The sequence below is a fragment of the Chinchilla lanigera genome, unplaced genomic scaffold, assembly GCF_000276665.1.
Source record: "Chinchilla lanigera isolate Chin_1 unplaced genomic scaffold, ChiLan1.0 scaffold00033, whole genome shotgun sequence".
Classification (NCBI taxonomy): Eukaryota; Metazoa; Chordata; class Mammalia; order Rodentia; family Chinchillidae; genus Chinchilla; species Chinchilla lanigera.
In genome coordinates this window covers 17,268,768-17,294,303 of record NW_004955434.1, presented here as the reverse complement: position 1 = coordinate 17,294,303, position 25,536 = coordinate 17,268,768, and the positions used below count along the sequence as shown (strand labels likewise).

Genomic DNA, 25,536 nt, shown 5'->3' with positions numbered 1-25,536 from the left:
AAACCGTATTATGGAGTAGTGGGTTCCATGGTGGACTTCTAGGAAAGGGCCTTTCTTTTTCTTGGTTAGAATTATCTATATTTTCTTAAAAGGACTATTAAAAGATATTTAATTATAATAAATCTTTATGCATGTCAGGTTATAAACTTAGAGTTTATTCACATATTATTCCTTTTAGTGAGTAGAATAATCTCTACCTTCCCCTAAAAATTGAAGGAAAAATCATGTCGGTTAGCTTTTTTAAAAATTTTGTCAGTAAAATTATGTTACATTGCTTTTATGCACAGTTTCAGTTTGCGAAAGGAAGTTACTATCTCCTTATTTTGTTTCCTCATTTTATCCCTTTTCTAAAATGCTAGTGCAGTGATGCATTATTCAGTAGTTTTATTCCTGGTAAATGAGCTTTTGCCCTGAAAACATGGGGACAGAAGTTCTTTGAACCACTTATCAAGGAAATATTGGGACATTTAATACCGTTATCTGCCTCTTCAGCAAACTTCCCGCTTCATCAAGTGACTGCTCTGATTTTTTCCTCCAATGTTACGATATAGGTATTTTATCAACAGAAGCACTGATGAGTATCTGACATACAAATCTACTTTGCCTCAGTAGAAAAAGTGCTGTTTGTCATTTTACTATATTGTCATTCACCTTTGAATTAAATATATACATTATTTTACATGACTATATATCATCAATGACATAAAAACCATAATTAAATAAGAAAGCAAGGACTGGTTATTAATTACATATAACTAATATAGGATGTAAAAATTCTAATTTATGTTCTCTAGGATTGTATAATGATTTAAACATGAACATTTTAATGATTTGGCAAGATACCATTTTAGTTAACTTAAAGGAGAGTCTATATTCCAGTAACAAATATTCATTTTTGGAACACATGTCTATGATAACAAGAAACATTGAAAAGATAAGAATGTGACTTTTTGGTCATTCGTTAAATCTGTTGCCACATTTGTATTAATAGAAAGGTTGCAGAGACTTAAAAATTAGAGTATGTGCAGATAACCAAATAATCCAAAATTACAATTATCATCCCTGAAACTTTGTAATTTGAGGGATAAAAATTGTTTTAAGTGCTATGAGCCACCCTTTGTTCACTGTAAAATAGTGGTTATTCATTCAACGCATGTTGATTGAGCATCTACTCTGTGCCATGTATTATGCTAGGCAGTGCGTAAGAAGTTACATGAACCTTGGGCCTGTGGATTTTAAAACGTAGCAGGAGAGTTGGACACTAACCCATTCCTTTCATTACCTGTGCCATCCGTGTTTGCAGAGGGCATTTTAGAGTTAAAACAGAGGAAAATTAACAAAGTGTGGATTTTTTTAAAGTAGGGTAGTAGCAATGGAAACTTACTGTACATTGAAAACAATTGTAGCCTTTTTTCACAAATACTTGTATGTATTTTCACTGTCGTATGAATTTTTTTTCCCACTCTTACTTCTAATCCCTTTGGAAATGATTAAGACTAAAGCCTTACCTTTTTGTTCTCCAGTTTTAAATAACTGGGCAAGAAGAAAATTAATTCAGGCAAGGAAAAGTAAATCAATTCAGGCCAGAAATGGTTTGCTGAGGTGAGGAATACAGGTGCTGAATGGAACCCAGGAGTTCAGATTTTCCGCTCAGTTTGCAGAGAACATACCCTGCTTCCTGAGAAGAAGAGCACCTGCGAAATATTAGGAAGTCTTGTGCCTAATTTAAACCTAGATGTATATTACGTTAAGCTTTGAAAGGTACCTGTCAGGACAGAAGAAGGGCCACATGCGGACAGCAGTGTAGGAGGGGCGGGCTTTAGAGGCCCTACCACAAACGCTGTTGAGGACTTTGGAGGGAAAACAGCACTTATTTTTACATGCTTTTCCCTTAAGATCAGACACTGCATTTGGCTTACGCTGAAATTCTGCCTTGGTTTTTCAGTTTTCCTCCATTATTATGTTGAGTCTCATGACATTCTAGTTTTTATTTTCAGATTCTTCCTACACCAGTGTTCTCTTTGCCGTAAAATGCAGGTTTCTTGGGCTCGGTGGGAGGGTGTATTGCACTGTATAGTTGAAATCCAAAATGTCTCCCAGATGGAAAAGGCAGAACAATCATCTCATCTTTTTCTACCGGATCTGGCCAGGTTTTGGAACGGCCTTCATTATTTTCATGTGGCAAATTGTTCCTGAAAGTACGCAGTGGCCTGTTCATCTACTATTATGAGATATGGGCAGCAGTTATGAAAGATTATAAATCTTACAGCTCTCTTCAGCAACTTCAAATACAGCTGGAAATGTTTTGCTTCCAACAAACATGCAATCTTCATAAAATTGGAAAAGAAATGTTTTGAATAAATAATCCTTGAGTTTATTTCTCTCTAGTGTGAGAACTATTTTTTTTAAGTGAAAATCATGCCATAAAACTCCTCCCTTCTCTACATTAACACCATTGCCTCTGTGTTTGTATCCTGCCGGTGCATTTACTTTTTTTTAAGTATGCCAGATTGCTTTGTCTTGTTTTTAAAGATAGAAAACTGGATTTGCTCCCAGGGACTCATTCTCTAACTAGGCCGGTTTAAAAACTGAAGCATTGAGTAAGTTAATTAATTTAAATAAAATTACAAATCAAAAACATATTATGCAATCTTGATTTAATTACCACATTTTATTTCCTTAATTGAAAACACGCTGTAGAAAGTTAGCGATCTTGACAGTGACCAGTATGGTGTCTTCACATTCTGTAGCAAGAAGTATGGGTCATCTTGGATGTGACCTTTGGCTCACTCAATCCCTGGGTGAGTAGGCAGTCACTGGACTCGATCTTAGGGCAGGAAGGTCAGATGCAATTATGCTAGCCTTCTTTGGCCGGGGTTTGGTGCTCCTTAATGCAGTACTGCAGCTCCCTAGTCAGATGTCAGCTGGGGAGCATTTCTGGTGCAGGTTATTCCTGTTTGCTCTGGTCAGCAGTCCCTTGCAGTGAGCATGTTAGATTTGCCCTCATATACTCCTGTCATATTTTTTCCTTTGAATCTCAGCGGTTTCTGTTTCTCAATTAACTCCCTGTGGAAAAATTTTAGTCTTGAGTGCAGATAAATCCTTATTTTAATGCTTGGATATGATTTTTGAACCTAATCTCAGTGTTGAGCAAAACAGTGGCTCTTAAAAAAATTTTGGGTAAGAGGACTAGTGAAAAGTGTAGGAATAAGATACAGAATACATTATATACCCATTCTCTTATTCTGTATGTAGTTAATTCAGTTACTTTATGTGTAAGAACTCAACATAACAACTAACTTGAGAAAAACTGAGTCTTGCCCAATCATGTGTTTAAAATCATTGTTGACTGTTAGGGGAAACCGAAGGTATGTGAGGTAAAGTAGTAGGCATGAAAAGGCATGATTAAAAATATACATGAAGCCACATTCCCCAAATATCACTTTGGGTCTTCTAAAAGTATTCAAAGAGGCTGGATTTCCCTTGTTTAGAATTGAGTTTAGGGGAGTGGGTACAAATTCAGTAAAAACATATCAAGGACTTCATCAACAAAATAATAGAGTTAACACGTCCTGCGTACGGATTGTTCAGTAAACTTCGCAATGAAGTGAACTCAAATAGCAATGCATTACTGAGCAGAGACGGAGAACCAGAAGCAAAGAGGAAAAGGGGAGGGAGGGGAACATTCCCCCAACACTGACATGCTTGTGGGAGGCAGGCAGGCATGCACAAACTTTCCCCATGTCTCTTTTGTTATTTTAATAAACATTTAGTAGAGAGAGAGTAAAATATTGTAAAACTATACTCTTATGTCACCCCAGTTGATAGAGACACACTTTTATTAAAACTGAAATAGTGTTTTAACTGTGCTAGAGAGAAAACAAATGACAAGACCTGTAACCGGAATTGCGATTATGTAAAGCTAACTCACCATAAGTCCCGGGGAAATCAGTCACGGCAGACACTAAGCTGCCAGGGCTATGGCCGAGGGCTGGGGGAGGGGAGGGGAGGAACAGACTTTGACCAGGAGAAGTCGTCTCTCCCCATCATCTTTAAAAATGTAAATGTTTATATCTTTTTTGTTCCCCTAGTATAAATATATGGAGTTGTACCCCTTCCTTCAAGTTTTCACTTTTTGCATCTGAACTTTAAGTGTTTCTGGAATGCTATATGTCTAATTTGCAGAAATGTATTATTTTATTATGTTGATAATTAAGGTTGTAAGGAGAAAGAAAGAGACTGTTCTATGCCCTTAAAAAAAATCTCATAATATTCTTTAGCTGACAATGGGCTATTTCTTTACCTGCTTAAGGCAAAAGAATATGACAAAGGGGCCCTTTATCACATGATGACTAATTTTAGTTCTAGCAAGAGGCTATCTGTAGGCTAACAGGTTACAGTTTGGGTTTCATTTACTCTTCTAATATTCCTTGATATAAAAGCTATATTGTTAGAGAATCTTATAATTTTAGAGCCGGAAGGGCCCTGACAGTTTACTTTGTTCAGTTTTTTCTTTGCACAAAAGTGACTGTAAATTTAAATCATGCATCTCAGATTTGATTTTCTTGTCAATACTCAAGTCATAGTGTCAGAACATGAAGTGTACTTTTGAAATAAGCTTCTTCTAAAAGTAGAAAGACAGTGTTCTTGGTGACCCCCTACTTGAGACTTAGGGACCTACTTCTTGGACGCCTACTAGACATCTCTTTGTTTTGGAGTAGAGGCCCAAAACCCAATTCCTAGTCCAAACTAGTTCACCGTCACTCTCCCTTTCTGTTTCCGGGGGAACTGAGCTAGAATTGGGGAGCAGAACTGAGCCTAACAGTAGCTTGGGAGACTTAGCCCTTCCAATTGTGCATCTGTCCCAATTGCTTGCTACAAAAGCATTCTGTTTTGCTTCTAATTTTTGTTTTTTGCAGAGTGCCACACTTCGTCTTTCTTTTCTTTTTTTGGCTTTTTGAGGCAGGGTCTCGCTGCACAGTTCAGGCTGGCCTTGAGCTCACTTTGTAGCCCAGGCTGGTCTTGGACTCACAGTGATCCTCCTGCCTCAGCCTTCCAAGTGCTGGGGTTACAGGTATGTGCCACCATGCCCGGCTTGTCTTTCTTTTATTCTGCACTCCTGTAACTTACAGATCATTTGTTTTTTGGTCAGTTGACTTAACCACATGTGCCAGGCATTACCCTAAAACTTAGGGATACAAAGGAAGTAAGGCAGTACCTCTCCTGTCGTATTGTTCAGTCACAAAAATGGTGTCCACGTGGAGGACCTCAGGGGTATACAGGAGGACACCATGTGCAATGACCGAGGCATCAAGTGCAGCATCAGAAGCCCAGGTGTTGGTACAGCCAGGTCAAGTTTCCTTGACTGGCACACTAAAACATTTGCAGTTTTTTCTGTAGGTATTTGAAATACATGTAAGGGGTTTAGCAGGGATTTAGTTTAATCATTATGGTGTTTTGTCAAGATTGCCTTGGTAACAAGGTGAAATACGAGTAGGAAAGGTTGTGAGATTAGGATATTTTTCAGGACCCGATACCTGGGGCCACCTTCATCTGATGTCCTTTGTGACATGACCTCACCCACCCTTCCTAAGAAGAATTGTAAATTAATTTTTAAAAACTAAAAAAAAAACCCAATACATTAAAGCAAAAACTGTACACGTGTACTATTCCAACACGTGAATGTGTTTTATAATGTTTAAGTCAGGTTAAAAATATCTATCTCCACTGACATTGATCTTTTCTTTATAGTAAAACCATTCAAAATTCTTCCAGCTTTTGAAATACACAGTACATTACCATTATCTACGGTAATCTATTGCAGTAACACACCGGATGTCTTACTCCTGTCTAACTTTACTTTAGTGCTCATTGATTAACCTTTCCCTGTTTTTCCTGCCCCAATTGTTTTGTAATTTGCACATTTCTATCCCTTTAGGTTATTTCTGTACTTCTTGAAGGCATATTTTATGTATCCATAATATATAATACATGTATAATAGATTAATGTAAACAATATATTTATATGTATATAAGTATCATAAAAGTTATGATAAGAAACTACTAAGCATTGAGTGCCTATTGTGTTCCAAGCATTACCCAGCAGTTGGGTCTAGAAGGTGTTCCATAAATCTTATTGATTTTTATTTAATTTTAAGTTTATATTGATGACTTTCCAAAGATCTTTCTCCAATGATAATCTACCCATCTTGGACAGCCACCATTTATTCACTCCAGAAAGTTATTGCTCAGTAACAAACATTTTACAGACCATAATTTTTTAATTAGCATGTATATTTAACAAACATTTTATTGGACTTCTACCAGGTTATCCACAGAACATTAGAATTTCCTTTGTTTAGCAAAGAGCTCCGAAACTAAATTAGAGTTACAGTCAGCCTCTGTTTAGCACGTTGATTAGTGTACATATTGTAATGGTAATAATAAGAATTTCTGATTTAGAATAGATAAAAGATGTTGAAAGTTATGAAAAATGCTTTGATTTTATTGGTAAATGGTGGGAAATAGGAGGGAAGTGAGGGAAAGATAAGGTTCTCAGAAACATTTAATCCGCTGCAAGATCAGTTTGGCTTTTCATTGCTTTGAGATTGCATCATCACTCCAGAAGCAGTGGGCCAGAGCAGGTGGCTCAGACAGGGAGCTGCCTATGACGCTAGACAGGCCATCCAGGTCGCCTCCATATTCCAAGGTTTCCCCTACGATTGGGTCATAGGGAGATGCGGGAGGTCCTAAGCTCAAGTTGAGATATTGAAGACCCATAGAAGGCTGGCTGTTTTAGAAAAGGAACAAGCAAAATGACTGAGAAATGTTGAAAGGGCTATGTGGGCTGTGAGCCTTGTCCCTTTCCTGGAGAAGAGGAACTGACTGACTTAGAAGTGTAGTGATGTGGAGATCCCAGCATTCATTACCCCCCACGATAAATACGTGCTGACATTCACACGGGTGCAAAATAAAGAGACGGGGGTGCACTGGCCTGCGCCTGCAGCCTTAGCTGCTCGGGAGGCTTAGGCAGGAGGCGTGCTGGACCTTGGGAGGTCAAGGCCAGGCTGAACAAAACAAAGGTCCTGAAGGGAGGGGAGGAGGGAGACAGAGAGACAGACAGACAGACAGACAGAGGCAGAGGCAGAGAGAATGAAGGATATGAATGAGATTTTCGTGGGTATATAATACAAATTATTTTCGAGTTCACCATTATGTCCAGTGACATCTGAAGGAGGCCAACCGAGAAATCTAGAGACTAAGGAAGAGACAGTGAGCAGCGGACGGAGTAAGGGAGGACGGTTTGGGCAACAGCCTTCGAGACCCATTACCCCTCTTACAGCATCAAAGTTGGCCCAGATGCGAGAGCCAGTGTGCTGCGCAGCTCATAGCCCCGTTCTCTCCAGACCTGTTTCTCAAAGTCTCCAGCCTGCAGGAAGGTGGTTTTCATGAACAGCAGGTCTCCACTGCCTTGGAGAAGAGAAGCTCCGAGCGCCGAGAAACAGCAGTGCCCGCCTCCCTTTGGCGTTCACGTAGGGATTTTCAGATGGGCCTGGACCGTGGAGATACTTCACTGGGCTGGGTAGAATGTAGTTAGGCCTCCTTTCTTGCTTTCTTCCTGAGAGTAGCCCATTATAAGTATAAATCATTTTTTAATGAGGCTCTGTGTTTATTAGTGTCTTTTGTTTTTTGATCTGATAGGAGGTGTCTGAACCAGGGCTTGATGCTTGAGGTGATATAATCTTCACTGAGATTCTATGAGGCACATAGTTTTATTGTAGTTTTCAAGATCAAGATGCAGGACTCTGAGAGTTAAGTAATTTCATATGAGATCACATGATTAGTCCGAGACAAAGCCATGATTCACTGTAACATATCACACACACACACACACACACACACACACGGTAGGGAGGGAGACTGGGTGAAAGAGATGGAGTGGTTAAAGAAAACCTTTGAGTATAAAGTAATTTGACCTAGCTGGTGAATTGCAAGGGTTTTAGATGTGGTCTGAATAATTCCCCCTCTGAAGTCAACCACAATAATAGTTCATTTCTAGTTTTTCTGCCAACTGTGACTCCCTGGTCACCTCCTCTTCCAGCAGTTAGAGTTCAGTGTCCAACATAAGGTGACATAAGAGTTAGGAGCAAATTATAGTGTTTGAATTTAGAGTTGGAAAAGTAAACTTTCTGTTGCTCTCCCACTATGGGGGCCCCCTCTGTGTTTTGGGAACACGGTATGCGCTCTTTTGCTTTGTGGGAGGAGACAGGCTTAGGAATATGAAAAATGACGTGTCACTGGGTGCCCATCTTAGAAAGCATAATTATCACGAAGTGCAAATATGTGATTCAGACTTGAAATTCACTTCGGCCTTCTCTCAAATGTGGCTTTTTAAATACATTTTTTCAACTGAAAAAGTTGGTCTGCGGTTGTTGAAAATGGGAAGAAAAAGTAATTTTTGAGCAAAAAAAAAAAATTTAAAAGAATAGAATTTTTCAAGAGGAGATGCCATCATGCTAACTGAATACTTTCTTAGGGATGAAAGAGACTTTATTCTTTCTTCCACTGGACCCAAACTTCAGCAACAGATGGTTGGGAAAGAGTTACATGGTGCCATTCTGTAGGTGATGCAATCAAACACGATAAGACTCACATGCAGTTTACAGCCTGGACATGAGGCTACCTCTGCAGTGTGCCTACTGAAAACAACTTAACCCGCCTCTTGCTGTGTCTAGATATATCTAGACTTTTGTCCAGAGAGCTTTAGAGCAGAGGTAGCTTTAGAGTGAAATGTAAAATCTGGGGAGGAGCTGGTCAGTGGCTACATCATGCATAAGTAGGAATTCCCGCAACATGTTAGAACTAAATTGCAATATAGTACAAACGCTGGAAGACATTTGTCAGAGGACTCAAAGCAGAAAAAGCTGAGCTGTAAGCAAAATAATATAATTTATCATTTTCATGTAACTCGCATATTCTAGGCTTGGAAAGTGGCCAATGTTAGACTCTTTGATAGGACTGTAGAAAGAGAAAGATTATGCTCCCGAGTTATAAGTTGCTGAGTCTCGCCTCGATTCCAGAAAAAGACATATAACAATTCATGGGTGATAAGAGTGAAGATTTTAGAGCGCTCAGAGCTCTGGGACCGTCAGCAGGGCACTCTAGACAGAGTGCAGACTGCAGGAGTAATCCTGCCCAGTTTCTTTACTTCCATTTTGAGAAATTGAGAACAAGCTGGAGGACAGTGTGGAAATCACGAAATACGTTCTTGAAGGTTTCACAAAAACTGTTCTAGACCAAAAAGAAAAACGACAGGAAATGGGATGGGAATAAAATTCTGTTTTTCTGCACTCTCACTGTTAAATCTAAGCTAATAGGCATGAGGCAAAGGGCAGAAATAAATAACTGAGTTTTATATAGAAAGAAATTAACAGGATATTCTTGCATTTAATAGTAGAACCAGTAGTTGCAGTATGTTAATCACTTACCTGGGAGAATAGAATAACCCTGATGAAAGTGCAGCGTCTGATGTTTCTGGGTAACCAAGACTCAGTTCCTTTCTGGGCTGAAGTGTGATGACCAGGTTGGAGGGAAGACACTTGCCAGTAGACAGTTGTCCGTGACAGAACCGTTATTGCTGCCCCACCTATCACGTTTTATTGAAATTCACCATCAAGTTCATAATTGCCTTTCCTAGGCAAGCTGAGGAGCCATCCTTTCCTCCGGTATTTACTGCAAGCCTAGTGCGTTCACAGCCAGGAAGAACACAATGAGGAAGACACAAAAGAAGTAGACAGAATCTCTGCCTCTGCCTAAGAGCATGTAATTTAGTTGGGGAGACAAAATTTAAATGCTAGAACCAATAAAAGAAGATTACAAAGCAACCTGCAAGTAAGTGTATAATAACATGGCACGAGTGACACAGATAAATGCAGAGGGCACGTGGAGGCAGAGGAGTGAGCAAAACACATCAGCCTCAGATTAGTCAGAAAAGGCATGTTGTCTAACAGTTGTGTATCACACACTTTTTCTTTTCCTGTAGCATTAATGAGGAAGAATGTGGATAAGAAATTCATATACACTACATCGATCTCTTCCCCCTTATCTGAGAAGTCTTGAGGTCTATCACAGATGGAAATTAAATTGATCCAACAATTTGCTCTCCACAAAGTCACGTTGGTTTCTACCTAGTAATTTATTCTGTTCCTGGTGTTTGCAAATCAATTGCTATTATGGGATGTAGACAAATCTGGGCCGGGATCCAGTAGTTTGGGGGATTATTGGAGTGGATATGTGTACATGTGTGTGAAATCCTGGAAAAACAGGCTCTCCTTTATGTGTATTTTGCTACTTGAATATAAACATATTTCCAGGTTTTAAAAAGCATGTTTTAATTATCCTCAGATTGGATTTTTAAGGGAATGTGTATGCTTTATTTCATATTTCTACTGCCTGACCTTGATATCTGCCTAACCTTCAAGCTGTCTTTAGTGGTTCTGTAGCCAGATCTTTTGTTTCAAAAAGTTCTTGCTCTATCTCAAGAATATTATAGATCAATACTTTTTTATCTCCATTTGATGTAGAAATATGTATAGATGCTCACTTAGTTTGATGAATAAAATGTTCCTATCAAAAGGTTTGGGAAAATATGCTTTGTTTAAACACTCAACCTCATTGTTGTACCTTTAAAAAAATTTTTTTTAGAGTCCTTCTGAAGATTGTGAAATTCTTTCAAAACAAATTAAAAAGAAAACATTTTCTGTGATTTCTTTATAGATTCTGGACAATCAGGAAGTCCAAGCCACAATGATCCTGCCAAGAATCCTCCAGGTAAATATGTGTTCCAGGACGCTTGCAGTCTGACATTGTTGGAGAACAAAGGTACCACTGTATAGATAAACACCCCATAATTGGTCAGGTGCCTATTTTGTTCTGGCAGGCAGGTATGATTGGGACAAGATGTGATTGTGTTTAGGCCCTTCACAGTGGCAAATACTTCTACATTGGCGTCACTTGCCTAATCACCAATGTTTTAATTTCTGTTGGTATTTCTTTGAACTTGAATATGCATATATTTTAGTTGTGTATCTTTGAGGGACTAAAAGTCATTGGTGTTTGAAAAGCCAAAAAAAAAAAAAAAAAAAAAAAAAAAAGCCTTTTAATCTTTTTTTTCCAAACTCACAAGAGAAAGTAAAAATCTCCATACTTTTACTATAGTTTATCAAATCTCATTATTTAAAAGAGGAGGAGAGCTGGTAGTTGGCTATGTTTTCACTGGAGAATTTTTTGCAAGAATTTTTATTCCATAAGGTTTTTATTGGGTCCTTAGATTCAGAAAATAATGAAAGTAGGATTTTTCTCCAGTTCAAAGTATGCCAGAGAACCTGTTTGTTTTCAGAAGTTGTTCCAGATCTGAACACGGGCTTTTATAGCTTGGCTGTCTTCATGGTCTTGTTGCTCCAGAATGCGAACGTATAGCTTTTTGCTTTTGATTTATAAGCAGTGCTTGTTTTTTCACATGAGAAAATAATATAAAAATAGTGCAAGAAAGGATTTCTAATGTTTCATTACAAGAGTTTTAATTGTATCTGTGACTCTGATTAAAAAATGTATTCTAAGAAGAAGGTAAAGAAAATCAAAAATAAACAAAACCCAAAGTAGCCAAACATACCCTCCACCTCACCATATAATCTCATCTGTTATTTCAATGAAAATAAACCACAAAAGTCTACAAAAAGCCATAAACATAGATTTCCTCAGGTGACTTAATTTTAGGTATTGAAGTGTTTGCTCTTTCTTGTCAGAATGATCAACTACTATGAAGTCAAAATACCTGAACAGCCTCAAAATTTTATGAAAATATATTAAAACAATAATTTCTTGTAAAAATATTAGAAAGTACAAGTACATATACAAATGAAAGTATGAAATGCAAAAAGAATTTATTTTTTTTTCTGAGTCTTGCCTGCATTTTGTCCTTTATTTTTACCTTAGTTAACCCTAACCCTAAAGGTTACCTAAAGATTACCTTTTACCTTACCAAACCCTAACCCTAAAGATAGAAAGGAAAAAGGAAAAAAAATGATGAGACAAGAGGAAAAAAAGCTTTTGTAAATAAGGAGGGGAAGAGGGAGTGAAGGGAAGGTAGGGGAATGGGGAAAAAAAAGGATCAAGGTATATCATGGACAGGTACAAATTCCCTATGATGAATGTGATCATTGTGTATACCTAACATGTACCAATAAACTTCATAAATTAAAAAAGAAAAATTATCTTTTTTGCAAGTACTATTTTATTCATATTGTTTGATAAAAGTGCTATGTACTTCAAAGATAAAAAGCTCTAATTAAATATATTTTTAAAATATATAACAAGTTGATTTTCATTTACCCACAAATCTGATATTGTTTTAAACTAAGAGCAAAACAAACAAAAAATCTGAAGAGTGTTAAGTATAATTTTTATTTTTGTGCAGATTAGATTTATTTATTTCACTTACTTTTCCAAAATGTCTCTTAGCTTTAAAGGGAATTGTATCCAAACATTTTTTAAAAAAGCCTCCTTAGTCATCTTGCAAAGAATGGTATAAAAAAGAAAAACCCTTTGGTAGAAAAAGAGTTGATAAGTGTTATAAGTCAGGCTACACAAAGGCTGCGTTCTTAGCATTTGAATGACAGCTTGATTGAAATTAATAAAGCAGTGATTGTTGAGAAGCAATTCTGAACATGTACAGAAGGAATTACGTTCACCTAAAAGTGTTCTTTACTTGAGCTGGGTAAATAACGTGTATGTAGTTATTTAATGTCAGAATTTCATTTTTAATGTTTTTCAAAAGCTTTAGATAAATGTAGCATTAATGTAGCATCTCTTAGTCTTCCTGTTTTCATATAATATGGCAAACAGCTCAGTAGACACCTCTAATTTTTTGCTGTCTTGAAGTTTTACTGAAAATTAAACTTTTTTGAGGTCTGTATCTAGAAAGTGAGATATAGCTGGACCTGGTGGTTTATGTCTGGAATCCCAGGGCTCTGGGAGGCTAATGAGGGAGGTCCACAAGTTCCAGCCCAGCATCAGTAACTTAGCTAGATGTCTCACTTAACACAAGCAAATGAACAAACAAAATCAAAACAAACTGAAATGTTACAGGTAAAATACTTTTGTGGTTTGTCAAAAAATGTATATATACAAATTGCATGTTTGTTGCTAGCCTTAAAACCTAAGTAAAATGGAATATAATAAAGTCCATTGTCAAAATGAAATGGGTTATAATCGGAATTTTCTTTGATATAGAAGCAATCCATCATTTTAACATGGTTTGTGAATTATCATATTGTAGACTTAACCATAGAGCTTATTAAGGATTTTTTCTTTAAATGAGAGAGTTTGTTCTGTGAAACCTTTGTTTTGTTTTTGTCTTTTTTTTTTTTGGTACTAAGAATCGAACTGAGGACCTTGCGCTTGCCAGGCAGGGGCTTGTGCTGCTGAGCTATATCCCTGGCTGTTCTGTGAAACCTTGAAATAAATCAGGCTACTAAGAATACAGAATTAAAAAAAAATTAAATGCCAAAGATCAGAACTTGCTAAGGTTTTTGTTTATAGTGAGTTGGAATAAGTTATACTTACTATTAAAATCTCTCTTATAAACATCTTTGGTATTTTGGACCATGATTTATCTTTAGGAAACTCTTTTCCTCTTTTTATTCTGGTCTTGGTTAAAACATGAAGTCTCCGGAGTTGAGAGTCAGTGTCTCAAGAAAGCAGAGCCCCTTTATGGGAAGATTTAATGTAGTGCATCAAGCAGTGAGACTGGACTCACGCTGTTGCTTGTGTTGTTACGGCAGAAAGAAGCGAACCTTCAGGAAAGGGTCACCTCGGTTACCCACACTTTCTTATCCGTGATAGTTCTCCACTGGGAGGTGTGCGACCGCTGAACATCGCTAGCATCCAGTCTTGTGTCTGTTTCCCAACAGTTTGGGAAAAGATAGCAAAACTTGAAGCCCTCTTGAAGATACTGTATTTGCTCTTTGAAGTCTGTTCCTCACTGCTGCCTTGAAGGGAGAGCCGGGTCCAGCCATCCTATATGTGTTTGTCAGTGGACTGAGATGACCTTGGCTTTTCCTCAGCACCGGGCCTAGCTGCCTGTCTGAGAGACGACCTCCTTGCTTATTCAGAGTTTCTGAAGGGTGACCTTACAGCATTTTAAACTAGACACGGATGTCTGCAGGCAGGCCTTTTAAAAAAACTTGGTTTCTCATTACAGTTCATATCTAAGCACAGTTTGAGAGAGAAAAAGACAGTACATTTTGAGGAGGAGACATACTTGGTATTTGTTATTTTGGAAAAACTAAGTAGTTTCTTGGTATGTGTTATTTATAGATACATTTAAATCATCTATGTGCTCTTTCCTTAAACTATTACTGACTTAATGTTTTGTTTTTATTCTTTGTTACCTGGCAGAGATGGGCACAATACACTTCTCAGGTGTCATGGGTTTTAAGATGGCGTCCAAGGACTTGACATTGTTATTTTGGTCAAAAGCACTAGGCCACTTCAGTCTGTAAATGATGCACATTTCTCTTGCTGCTGATGGAGTCAGAAGTTCTGTATTTATATTGTTACTTCTTTCTGAATATCAAGTGAGTTCAGTGCCTTCTAAGCAATAAAACTACAAGAGTTCTCTCCCAAACTATAGTAAAGAACTATGGTGAACTAAACAAGGACACATTATGAATTTAGTCTTTAACTCAGACCTAATTTTATTTCCAGTAATTCAAAGCTATATTGCTAGTTTTAAGAAATCTGTGATTTTTGAATTATAATCTTTTGAAAGAAGCTTCAATTTGCTTTTATTATTATGTGTGTCTGCATTCCTTGGGCTATGATCTTTTAGCTTTCCCAAACTGGATTACCTACTTCATGCCAGAATAGGAAATATCTAGGGTCAACAAGGCAACTGAGATACCGAATTTGCGGCTCTTAGTCAAATCCGGGCTGCTGTCTCACTTCGGGGCTCAGGAAGACTGTTGTTTTGGTGGAAGTTTCTTTTGACTCGTAATGTAACAAAGAAATATTGAATCCTAGAGCAATTTTTAGAGATTTTTTTATAAAATAGGCTTTTGTGATATTTCATGTTTCATTAACTAGAACTTTCTGACCTGGAATGACATGGATTTAACATCTCTTCTTTTTTGCAGGGTTTGTAGGGTGTGGGTGGTTTTTGTGTGTTGACATTTTCGTGTAATCCAGCAAAGCTTCTGGGAACCATGAAGACCATATATTGGGCGCAGTTCAAATAAACCACCTTGTATCCTCTCTGGAACAAGGATAGAACTGAGTCAATAGTTAAACAGATTAAACAGGGAGGACCTAGTAACTATAGAAATATGCTTGTCTTAGACTTAAATTCCTTAAATTATAAATGTTTTGAGATTGATCTATCCCCAACTTTATACATATTGAAGTTATACTCAACAGGTATGTCATGCAACTAATAAAAATTAACTAAATAATGATTAAGAAAACTAGCTCAACATCTGCAGAAGTAGTCATCCACTGAACCCATATTTGCTTCACTTTTCACTTTATTTTTTCAAACCTTGAACTTGGGATAATCTTAATACTTTCTAGGTACTGCAATGATAATTTTCTTTGCTATTTGCATATGCAGTCAGATAAATTTGCCTAGTCCCTTATAGGGCATGTTTTATTTTAGAAGATCATGGTCAAAATCAAAGAAAAAAGGAAATTTACTCTGACTTTTAAAATCACATACAAGTTGCTCATTAATTAATAAGTTTATGTCTATTTATTATGCCCTCATTTATTTAATCTACCAGAATCAAGATTTTTTTAAGTGGGAGAAAATGTACTGTGTAACAATGCTGAGAAGTAATTTTAAACTTTGATGTTAGACCATATCCAACAAACTGTATAAAAGCTTTCTATTCATAAAAGTGTAAATAGTACATTGAAAGGATTGGTTAAAAGTGGTTAAGTCCTGACAGCATAGTAATTTAAGAATGAATTATGTGCCAGTGAAAAATTGAAGGACTTTTTCTTAACATTTGTTTCACAAACTGTTTCTTCTTTATCTTCTTGTTTGGCGATATCCAATTCAATAAAGTCCTTCAATGGTCAAATTCAGGACAGGAGTTAGAGTAAAGGAAGAGAAGACGAGGGGGTTGTTTTGTTCACAAATTACTCTCAAAAAGCCAGAACAGTGCATACCTCTCAGCTACTTACGTTTATAGGCTGCATTCTGGGTACTTATAGATAACCCCTCTTCAAAGGTTGGTTTACATAGCAGTTGGCAACATGCCCAGCCTCTACTGTGGATCTGGTTTGATTGCTTATAATATTTAATTAGAGAAAAATAAAATAAAACAATTTTAAAATACCCTAAAGGTCTTGAGAGAAGGAAATCTTTTCCTGTTTCCTCAATCACCTACCTTGTCATGCAGCAAATAATACTAATTGCCCACTGGTTGTTGAGTTGAGAATTAAACATCACATTCCATGGGATGAAGGTTTGGATTAAGTCTGCTTGAAATAAGGAGCAGGGACAGCCATTCGCCCTTGGGGCGTGGGGGATAGACACTATTCCACACCACCAGCCATGGACAAGTCAGAAAGTGCGGCTCAGAATACATCCCATGCAGGATACTTACAAGCATTTATTATGTGCATGGCACTGAGTATTTTGGAAGCCCAGATGTTTTGGAAGAGCTTTTAAAAGTGTATCACACACAAATATTGCTGTTCCTAAACCTTTTTTACTAAGTACATACAATATCCTATGTGTGTATATAAAAACACGTGTATCCATTTACATGATAGAGATTAAGTGTTACTTAGTATTACAACTCAAGTGTCATGGGAGTTCAGAGTTTTGAAGTGTTGATTCCAGTGATTGTAGCCAATGTTGGAATGAAAAGAGCGTGAACTTTGCAGTGACACTTCGTCCCTGATTCAAGGCTACATCTTTTACAATGATGACAGTGACCAGAAGGAGAAGAGGGTCAGCCAATTTCTCTGAAACTCAGCACAGTCCACTGTCTCTGTGCTAGTTTTGAGCAAATCAGAGAGCACACGTGGGAAATTTTAGGTGTTTTATTAAAGGATCTTTGTTTTTGTTTTTCATTGTTTTTGCTTTGTTTTGAGATAGGGTCTCACTGTGTAGTGCAGGCTGGCCTTGAACTAGCTTATGTAGCCCAGACTGACCTCAAACCCTTGTCATTCCTCTTGCTTCAGCCTCCTGAGTGCTGGGACTACAGGTATGCACCACCATGCCCAGCTAAAAGGATCTTTATCATTGCACTCTTCCTTCCGCTGCACTGATGAGAAGACCTTCCTGCAGAAAGTATCATTCGATGTGGAACCAAAGAGAAATGTGTTGAATTTTTACACCACATTTCTCTAAAGACCTAAGATAATATAGCAGAGTTGCAAGTGTAAAATGAGATGAGTGGAATGGAATGCAGTGGAGTAGAGTGGTGTGGAGTGGCGTAGAACAGAACGGAACAGAACGGAACAGAACGGAACAGAACAGAACATTAAGAGATTTTATAAAGGATGAAAATGGAACAAATGTTTTCAGGTTTATAATGGAATAGAATTGTAGTTTTAGATAGTAAATTTTGTTGCAAGTCTTCTGGTATTAAAGGAAAGATGGAATTACTTTTCCTTACATTATTTTCAAAGTTGACATAAGAACATAACAATGTGTCTTTAGAGAGTCCCCTCCGAGGCTGCCTGTGAGATCTCGCATTAGCGTTGGATAAAGCCCTCTCTCACTTTACCTTTCCTTGTTCTTCCTACTTTCTGAAACCAGCAACATTTTGTCCCAGTTGAGACTTTCTGTACTTCCCTCTTCCTACCCCTCCTCTTGGCACTCCTTTCTGTTGATCCCTACGAGCAACTTCAGTGTTTCAGACAAATTCCTTCAGCCAACATCGAATCTCTTCTGCTTTCATGACATGGCCAAGGCTTTTCTCTTGCTTAGTGCCTCTTCTGGTCATCCAGGAATCTTTTTGTCTTTCAGTTGTCTAGAGAGATGTCCTTCCTCTTCATAGTGAGATTTTTGTCTCTAACACTCTATGTGTTTTCAGTGCCTCTTACGGTTTTTAAAGGAAACACCCCCTCGTTCCCACTCCAGTGTATACCTTTGGGACAGATCTCTTTCCTGCTTCAGAACTTTGCAGTAACACTTTGTGTCCTGCCAGAGGACGGGGCATGTCACATCGAAGGAGGGTAATTTAGTTCCTGATGTTGAGCAGTGTTTAACACTGTGGCACAGAATACAAGTGTGTGAGTAATGAGCCATCCAGTGCTTTTAAGAAAATCAGATCTATGTTTCTTGAAGCACGTTCATACATAGGAGCAGAGAAAGAAAAAGAATGAGGGGACAGTTTTGTACAATTTCATGCAAAAAACAGTGTTTAGTCCTAAATGTCAGCAACAAAACTGAGAGGCAGGTGTGGATTCAGGAGCACTTCAAAGTGGAATATTTGAGGGTAAGTGAGAAAGATGGTTCCTGAGAAAGAAACCCTAGGCCACGCTAACGGAGGGTGTCTGGCTAGAGTCTTGTAGTGCTAAGATACCTTGTGCAGGGAAAAGCCAAGTCTGACAGAAAAGAAAATGAATTTCATTTGGGAACTGTTAAATATTAAATTTGAGGTACTTCTGAGATGTCTAGGGAAGTATGTCCAAAGAGGAGCTGGGAACATGGGAGTAGACTCCACACTACAGTCTCGTTCACCTTTTGTATTCAAACTATTCCATGCATCCTTTTGGACTTCTCCAGGCTGGGCTGGCCAAGTCAGCTTCCATGATGTTTACTGCTTTGTAGGGTAGACTTTGATTCCTAGATGTGTCCTTAAATAAATAAAAAGAATTCAGTAATTAATTTACTACTGTAACCCAGTGGTTTTTAAAAATAAAATATTCTCAGAAACATACAAGGAAATATCAGAAGTAAATGCTTATAACTGCTACATCAACCTCTTCCCTTTTCTTACAAAAACAGGGCAAAGAGGTTAAGTGACTTGTACAAGGTCCCAATTTGTTATTGGCAAATCATGGGTTAAAATTAATTATGCACGGGTCTGAAATTCAAGTCAGTAGTTTTAAGACAGGACTGGCACTTATTTTTTTGTTTTACCTCTCCCTGCCTTGACAAGCAGTACAATTTATTGTGGTGCCTTGTGTCTGGATAAAAGGTGAAGACTTTTGTCTTGTGTGTAGCTGGCTTGCATGTGCTTACAGCCCCACCTGCTATGGAGAGAAGGCTTTCTGTAGGGAGGCTTCAGCCAAACCAAACCTGAGTCTCCTGGCAAACCAGTGTGTGCCATATGGCCTCCCTGGGGTAGATATAGGACTGGCTACCTAATGGAGGAGGGGCAGGGGCAGAGTGTGAGATGGGAAGGTGAATCTCAAGTATCACCTGCCTCAGTCGGGATGAGCTTGCGTGGTCCTGAGGGGGTGGCCGTGTCACTGATAAAGTGACATTATTCATTATTCATTAATTATTCAGTTGCTAGAGCTTAGTAGCCCTCATCGTTTCGTCTACCCCATATTTTCTCAAGCATCAAGTGCTCCGCATTTGTATAGATCAGGATGTGATGTGGTATTCTGTCTCAGAATAACAGTAGTGTAAAGACAGCAAACAATATCCTCACAATACTGTGACAGAAAGAACTATGGTAGTTCATGGGCTAGAGTTATTCAAGGGATTTTTTTTTAAACTTTATAACTGCATTTTAAAGTCTCATGGTATCTGAACTGTTGTCCCAAAATGTAACAGAGTCCGGATGAAATTTTAATGTATTGATATAGGCACTGAATTCATTTATACTGCACCTAGTCCAGAAAACTTCCAAGAGGCTGTGAAATAAATAGGTTTCAGTTTGTTAATTTTTAAAAGATGTTGCTGTAAAGTGTTTTTCTTTTTTTGTTGAATGTCAAGATTCCCCACGGGGAGGGTGAGAATCCCTGTGTGAAAAATCATAGATACCTCTAAGTAAGGTTTTGTCTGGACCTATCCTTCTGGGAAATATTTTAGTGGTTGTACTTTTATCCAAGTACTTCATGTTCCTTTTACAGTGACCATCTGCATGTAAAGTTTCTTCTCAATTTAAACTTACTTTCTCTCCACATTTTCAAGGGCTGCTTATGCAGCATACTGTTACAAATCAGTAGTGCAGATCACTTTGCTTCTCACAGCTGTAAAGCTAGAATTGTCCTGGATCCCTGATATAGTGGACTTGCTCCAGGCTAGTTAAAAATCACTGAACTCTGCAAAAGTCAAATTTGCTGGATGTGTTGTCCTGCAGGAAGGCACCAAGGAGCCCCTGCTGGCATGTTAGAGCATCATCTTTGGAAAGAAAGATCAATACTTTAATAATAAATTATACGAAGAATGAAAAAAAATGTAGCTACCTGAGTTTCAATTTTTTCACCTACTAAGATTGAAAATGTGATTTAAAGATACTAGGGATATCTTTTATGAAAGCTTCATTTTTTCCTTTTTCTGTAACTATAAAATAGTATCACCATACCAGCTAATTTTAGCAAGTACTTTTGCATGATACTTTGTGTGTTTTTAGCTTTGGCCTAATAGTGTCTTTGACCATGGAATAATTTAACAGGTTTCAGTTTTCAAATCTTCTTGGGTTTTTTGACTTATATGCTGCTCTCCAGGGACCTTAACCTTTTTCATTTTTCTTTTACAGAATAGAACTTGGGCCAAACTCTTGTTTTGGGTTGAGATATTTTATATTTTTGGTCCTATTAGAGCTATTTCTCCCCTTGCCCCGCAGTCTGCACTTTGCACATATCCATGTTGTTGTAGTGCTCAGGAGAAAGAAGACGGGAAGCCTGTTTGACTTCCAGATTTGTTCGTCAGTAACATAATCCCATGCCCTTGTTAGCGACACAAAGCAGGACATCATGAGTTGTAAGATGCTAGCACCACTGCTTGTTTTGTGGCTTTTCCAATACAGTGGATTTTCAGTTTTAAAATATGGTATTTTGAACTATTGTCATCTTCTAAATTGAACTATTTTCTAAGCAGAACGGTATTTTCTATATAAGTAAGGGGTAGAAGATGATCATTTCTGTTGAGACAAACTACAGCATTCTGCTAGGAGAGTTGATATCCAGGTAGAAACTACACGAATTGTGTTACCGCACATTCGCTGATATCGGAGGGGAGACCTATCTGTGCGCTTTCGTCTGAGAGGACACAGGGAGGAAGCGGAGCAGGGGAGCGACGGCAGGCTCAAACCACTGATCAGGTTACAACTAAAGTGAGATGGGTAAACTCTTTGAAAAAGGAGAACATGCATCTTGAATTTGAATGCATGGTTCTGTTTTTAAAAATATTTATACTATGTCTCTTTAGTTAGCCAACCTGGGTAATTCGAAAACTTTTCTGATCTCTATAGCTGGTATTTTTGCTTGGGTCTTAATCCCTCTGATACATCCATTACAAGTCTGCGGCGAGCTCTGTGTATTATGCGTATGTGATTATTTCATTTTCCCTCTTCTGTATTTTGAAGGTCCCCACTCCAGGCTAAGCCTCACCATCACAGCCTGTAATGGGCCTTCCTGGTGTCATTCAGCGGACGCGTAGACCACGTGTTTGGCCTTAGCCTGGGCCATGCGCTTTTCATCCACATCTCTGTTCATACTGTTTCTCTGTAGAACCCCTCAGCTCCCGTGCCAAGTCCTCAGCGGAACTTCAGACCCTCTCCCTCCAGGACAGCTTTACAGTAGTAGTGTTTAACGAATTTTTCTATCCCTGTTTACATGTGTGCCCTTAGTGAGTTCTGGACATCTGAAGGAAAAGATTATTTTCATCGTTTGATAAACCCTAACATCTAAGGCTGGAGACGATGCTTGTCAATGCTCAAGATTCATAAAGTGAAGATTAGACCAGTAGTAGACTGTATAATCTGTTCACGCGGTATGTGAAATAATCTGCATTCTCAGAGCCTGACATAGGCCAAGGAAAGCATATGCTGCTGAGGAGAGAGTTACAGCGATCCTCTGCCCTGTCTGTAGATGATACCCCAGGCAGAACAATTTGGGAAATTTTTCTGAGTTCTCTATCCTGTGTAGCATGATCTGATGATGACTTTTGTCAGGGGTGTCTGACTGAAAATTGTAGTACTAGAATTTCTGACCCAGCCTTAGATGGAAGACATATCTCTTCTCCCAATTTGATAAGAGTAGGGAAGTCCTTACACTATAGTGCTGCTGTACTTTTCATGATCACAAGTGTGCAGCCTAGTAAGATAGATATCTAAAATGCACAATAAAGAGATGATTGATAGTGATTAATATTTTTAGAAAATTTTCTGTTTACATTGAATTTTTTTGATTCACTTAAGATTCTTTTCATAATATGGAAATAGTGCAAATTTCTGAAAAATTGGAGATTACTGTTTATGGATCACTTGCTGAAGAAAATGAATTTTTTTACTTTATTGAAGTAAAATTGTACACAATAAGTTGCATGGATAGTATATAATCAGATGAGTTTTGACATATTTTTATGACTATGAGACTTTATTACAGTGAGGTGGTATTTTCACCAATTCAAAAGGTGGCTTTGAATCTACCCCTTTGTGTACCCTCAACTTAACATGGCTTGTGATTTGCTTTCAATCACTATAAGTGAGATTTTATATAAATGAAATGACACAGCATGCACTCATTTTTATTTGGCTACTTTAACACAATTAGTTTATAACTTATCCATGTATTTGCAGGTAGACACCCTTCATTTCTTTTCATTGCTGAGTAGTATTTCATTATGTGGACAGACTGTGTGGAGTAAAGGTTGATGGATATTACTTTCAGACAGAGATCCAGCTGATCCCGAACCACTTGTTGTAAAGGCTTTTTGTTCTCTCTTGAATTGCCAAACACCAGGGATCATATGTGTATGTATCTATTTCTGGTCCAATTCATTGATCTATGTCTATATTTTGCCATCATCAAAGTTTCTTTTTGATTACTATAACTTCATGATAAATCTGTGTAATGAGATTTTAAAGTTACTTTTCAAAGACTTTTATATTTTCTTATGAATTTTAGAAAGAGCATGTCAAATTCTACCTAAAAAAGCCTGTTACTATTTTGATTTAAAATAGTGGGTCATATAGTTAGGTCTTTTTAGATGTCTAGCAAAATAATTACCATAAAATAAATAACCAGTAAATGATGGTTACTACTGTTACCATTTTCATCATCATTATTGTTATCATGTTTATTTTCAGTAAAATTAGGTAATTAATGAATAGCTAGTAAGTAATTAGAGAGTTCAGATTGAGTTCTGCTGATTCTAGAGCACTCACTCTCAGCCTGTATTATGAACTTATTTATTTTGCAAGTCAGAGCTTTTGACTGAGCTGCATCCCTAGCCCTTTTTAAAATTCTGTTTTTATTTTGGGAGGAGGGTTTTGCTAAATTGCCCAGGCTGTACTCAAACTCGTAATCCTCTTGCCTCAGCCTGCCAGAGTGCTGGGATTACAGAAGTGCACCACCACACCCAGCTCTGAACATTAATTTTGTAGCTAAGGGAAAAGCTATACAATTTTCTGAGGCTAAAACATAAATCTGGATAAGTTGCAAAGAATACAACCACACCACTGTGCCCTTGGTGAGAAACTAGTAAGGAACAAGAGAAAGAGTACGTTTTCAGGGTCCAGAAAATTATATCCTTGGAAATGGAGAACTAGAAGAAAATTTAGAGAAGACAACCAAAGAAGGGCTTATATGAAAATCAGTAAATGACCTCAGTGAATAGGGTACTATGTGAGATGAGGAAATATACGAAGAAAAATGAAACTTGCTTTCATACAATTAAAATTAGCACTGGAAAAGAAACAGAACTGATATTGTGGAAATAATCATTGATCTAAAGGACAAATATTTGCGCTAAGTGGGGAAAACAGGTTAAAATTATGAGACAATTGATGATAGGAGATTAGGAAGTTCAGTGTTAATTTAGGTGGTTTTATAGAGGAATATAGAGCTTATAGGGAAAATACACAATGAAAGACAAACGAAGGAAATTTTTATGAGCTAAGTATGATCTAAATGTGAGATCAAAAGAGCTAAGTATATCTCACTCACAGTAGTGAAAAGAAACCTGTAGCTAAATATATTCTCTTGACATGTTTGTACTTCTTAGATGAAGAAAATCTTATAAGTATCCCATATAAAAAACAAGTTACTTATCTCTTTCTTTTTGTCAACATTAAATAGTATAAGTCAGAGAATGCTTAGAAGTATGATGCAAAAACTTTATTGTTGAAAGGGTTTTGCCTCTTAAGGCAATAGAAATATAGTCTTTGTTACTTATGATCTTAGAAAGTAGATTCCCTCATTTCCTTCATTTGGAAACCTATTCTAGTTGGTAAGGTGATCCTTCAAAAAGTTAGGTAGGGGAAATTATAACTAGTAACACACACATATAGTTTACATAGAGATTAACCAGAAGAATAGGAGCAATTAAACTAAAAGTAATGCCTCAGCAGTTATTATAAACAAGATTACAGACCTATTTGCCAATGTGAAAGGTCCCTTTTTAATATATATATAAAGAAGAATATAGTCACAATTATCTGGGACCCAAATTCCATATTACATTTCTTAACAGTTGTGACAAAATATGTAAAATGTGCCCTCTTGGCCGTTTTACTGTACAGTTCAGGAGTGTTCAGTACATTCATACTGTTATGTAACTGATCTCCATACATTTTTCATCTTGGAATATCTAAATTCTACTGCTTGCTATTCCCTCTTCTCCTCAGGTCCCGACGGTCATCATTCTACTTGGTTTCTCTGGGTTTTACTATTCTAGATATCACATATAAGCGAAAGCGTACAGTGTTTATCTTTTTATGACTTGCCTATTTCCAGATTACATTTTTAAGAACTGGAAATAGGGGGCTGGAGAATGTTGGGGAACTGGGAATAGAAGGCTTGTGTTCTCTTTTTAGAATAATTTGATGTTGGCTTTTACTACAGTCTTTAGTAAAAGGCTTTCTTTCATCTTACTTTTGCATAGGTTTGGTGCTAGGTAAATCAGCTTTTTGGTTTCAGGGACACTTTGGGCATCCTGATATGGTCATGTGACTTTTTCTTTATCACGAGGCTAGGCTTTCTCCTAGTGAGCTGTAGTCATTATTGAATAACCCCGATGACACTCTCTTGTCCTTTTGATAGCGTTGCTATTTTCAGTTTGGTGATATTTTACGTAAGGTTCTTGAAGTTGCATTTGTGTGTTTGATCTTTTTCTGGTTGCTTGCTTTGTTTTGATGAATGAGGTTGCAAGTTTGGGTTTTCATGTTTCGGTGGCCTCAGAAAGGCTCACAGGAGAGCTTTCTTATTCAGGAAGTTTGTCATGATTTTTCTGAGGCCTGAGATAGTACAAATAGCGTTGAAACTTAAACGATGGATAAAAAATAGATGAAATCCAGCTGTGCATCCATCTGGAACTAGTGCTTTTTCCAAAGGTGGTTCTTT

General features: G+C 37.5%; 1 protein-coding gene across 8 annotated transcripts in view; it reads left to right on the top strand.

The window, feature by feature from the left end:
• Window positions 1-25,536, top strand: part of Nfib (nuclear factor I/B) — a 411,316-nt gene that overhangs the window by 309,200 nt on the left and 76,580 nt on the right. For all 8 annotated transcript variants that reach the window (XM_013516302.1, XM_013516300.1, XM_013516299.1 and 5 more), the window contains exon 3: window positions 10,777-10,830. In XM_013516302.1, coding sequence (XP_013371756.1) covers window positions 10,777-10,830 — 54 coding nt within the window. The remainder of the gene's footprint in view (window positions 1-10,776; window positions 10,831-25,536) is intronic.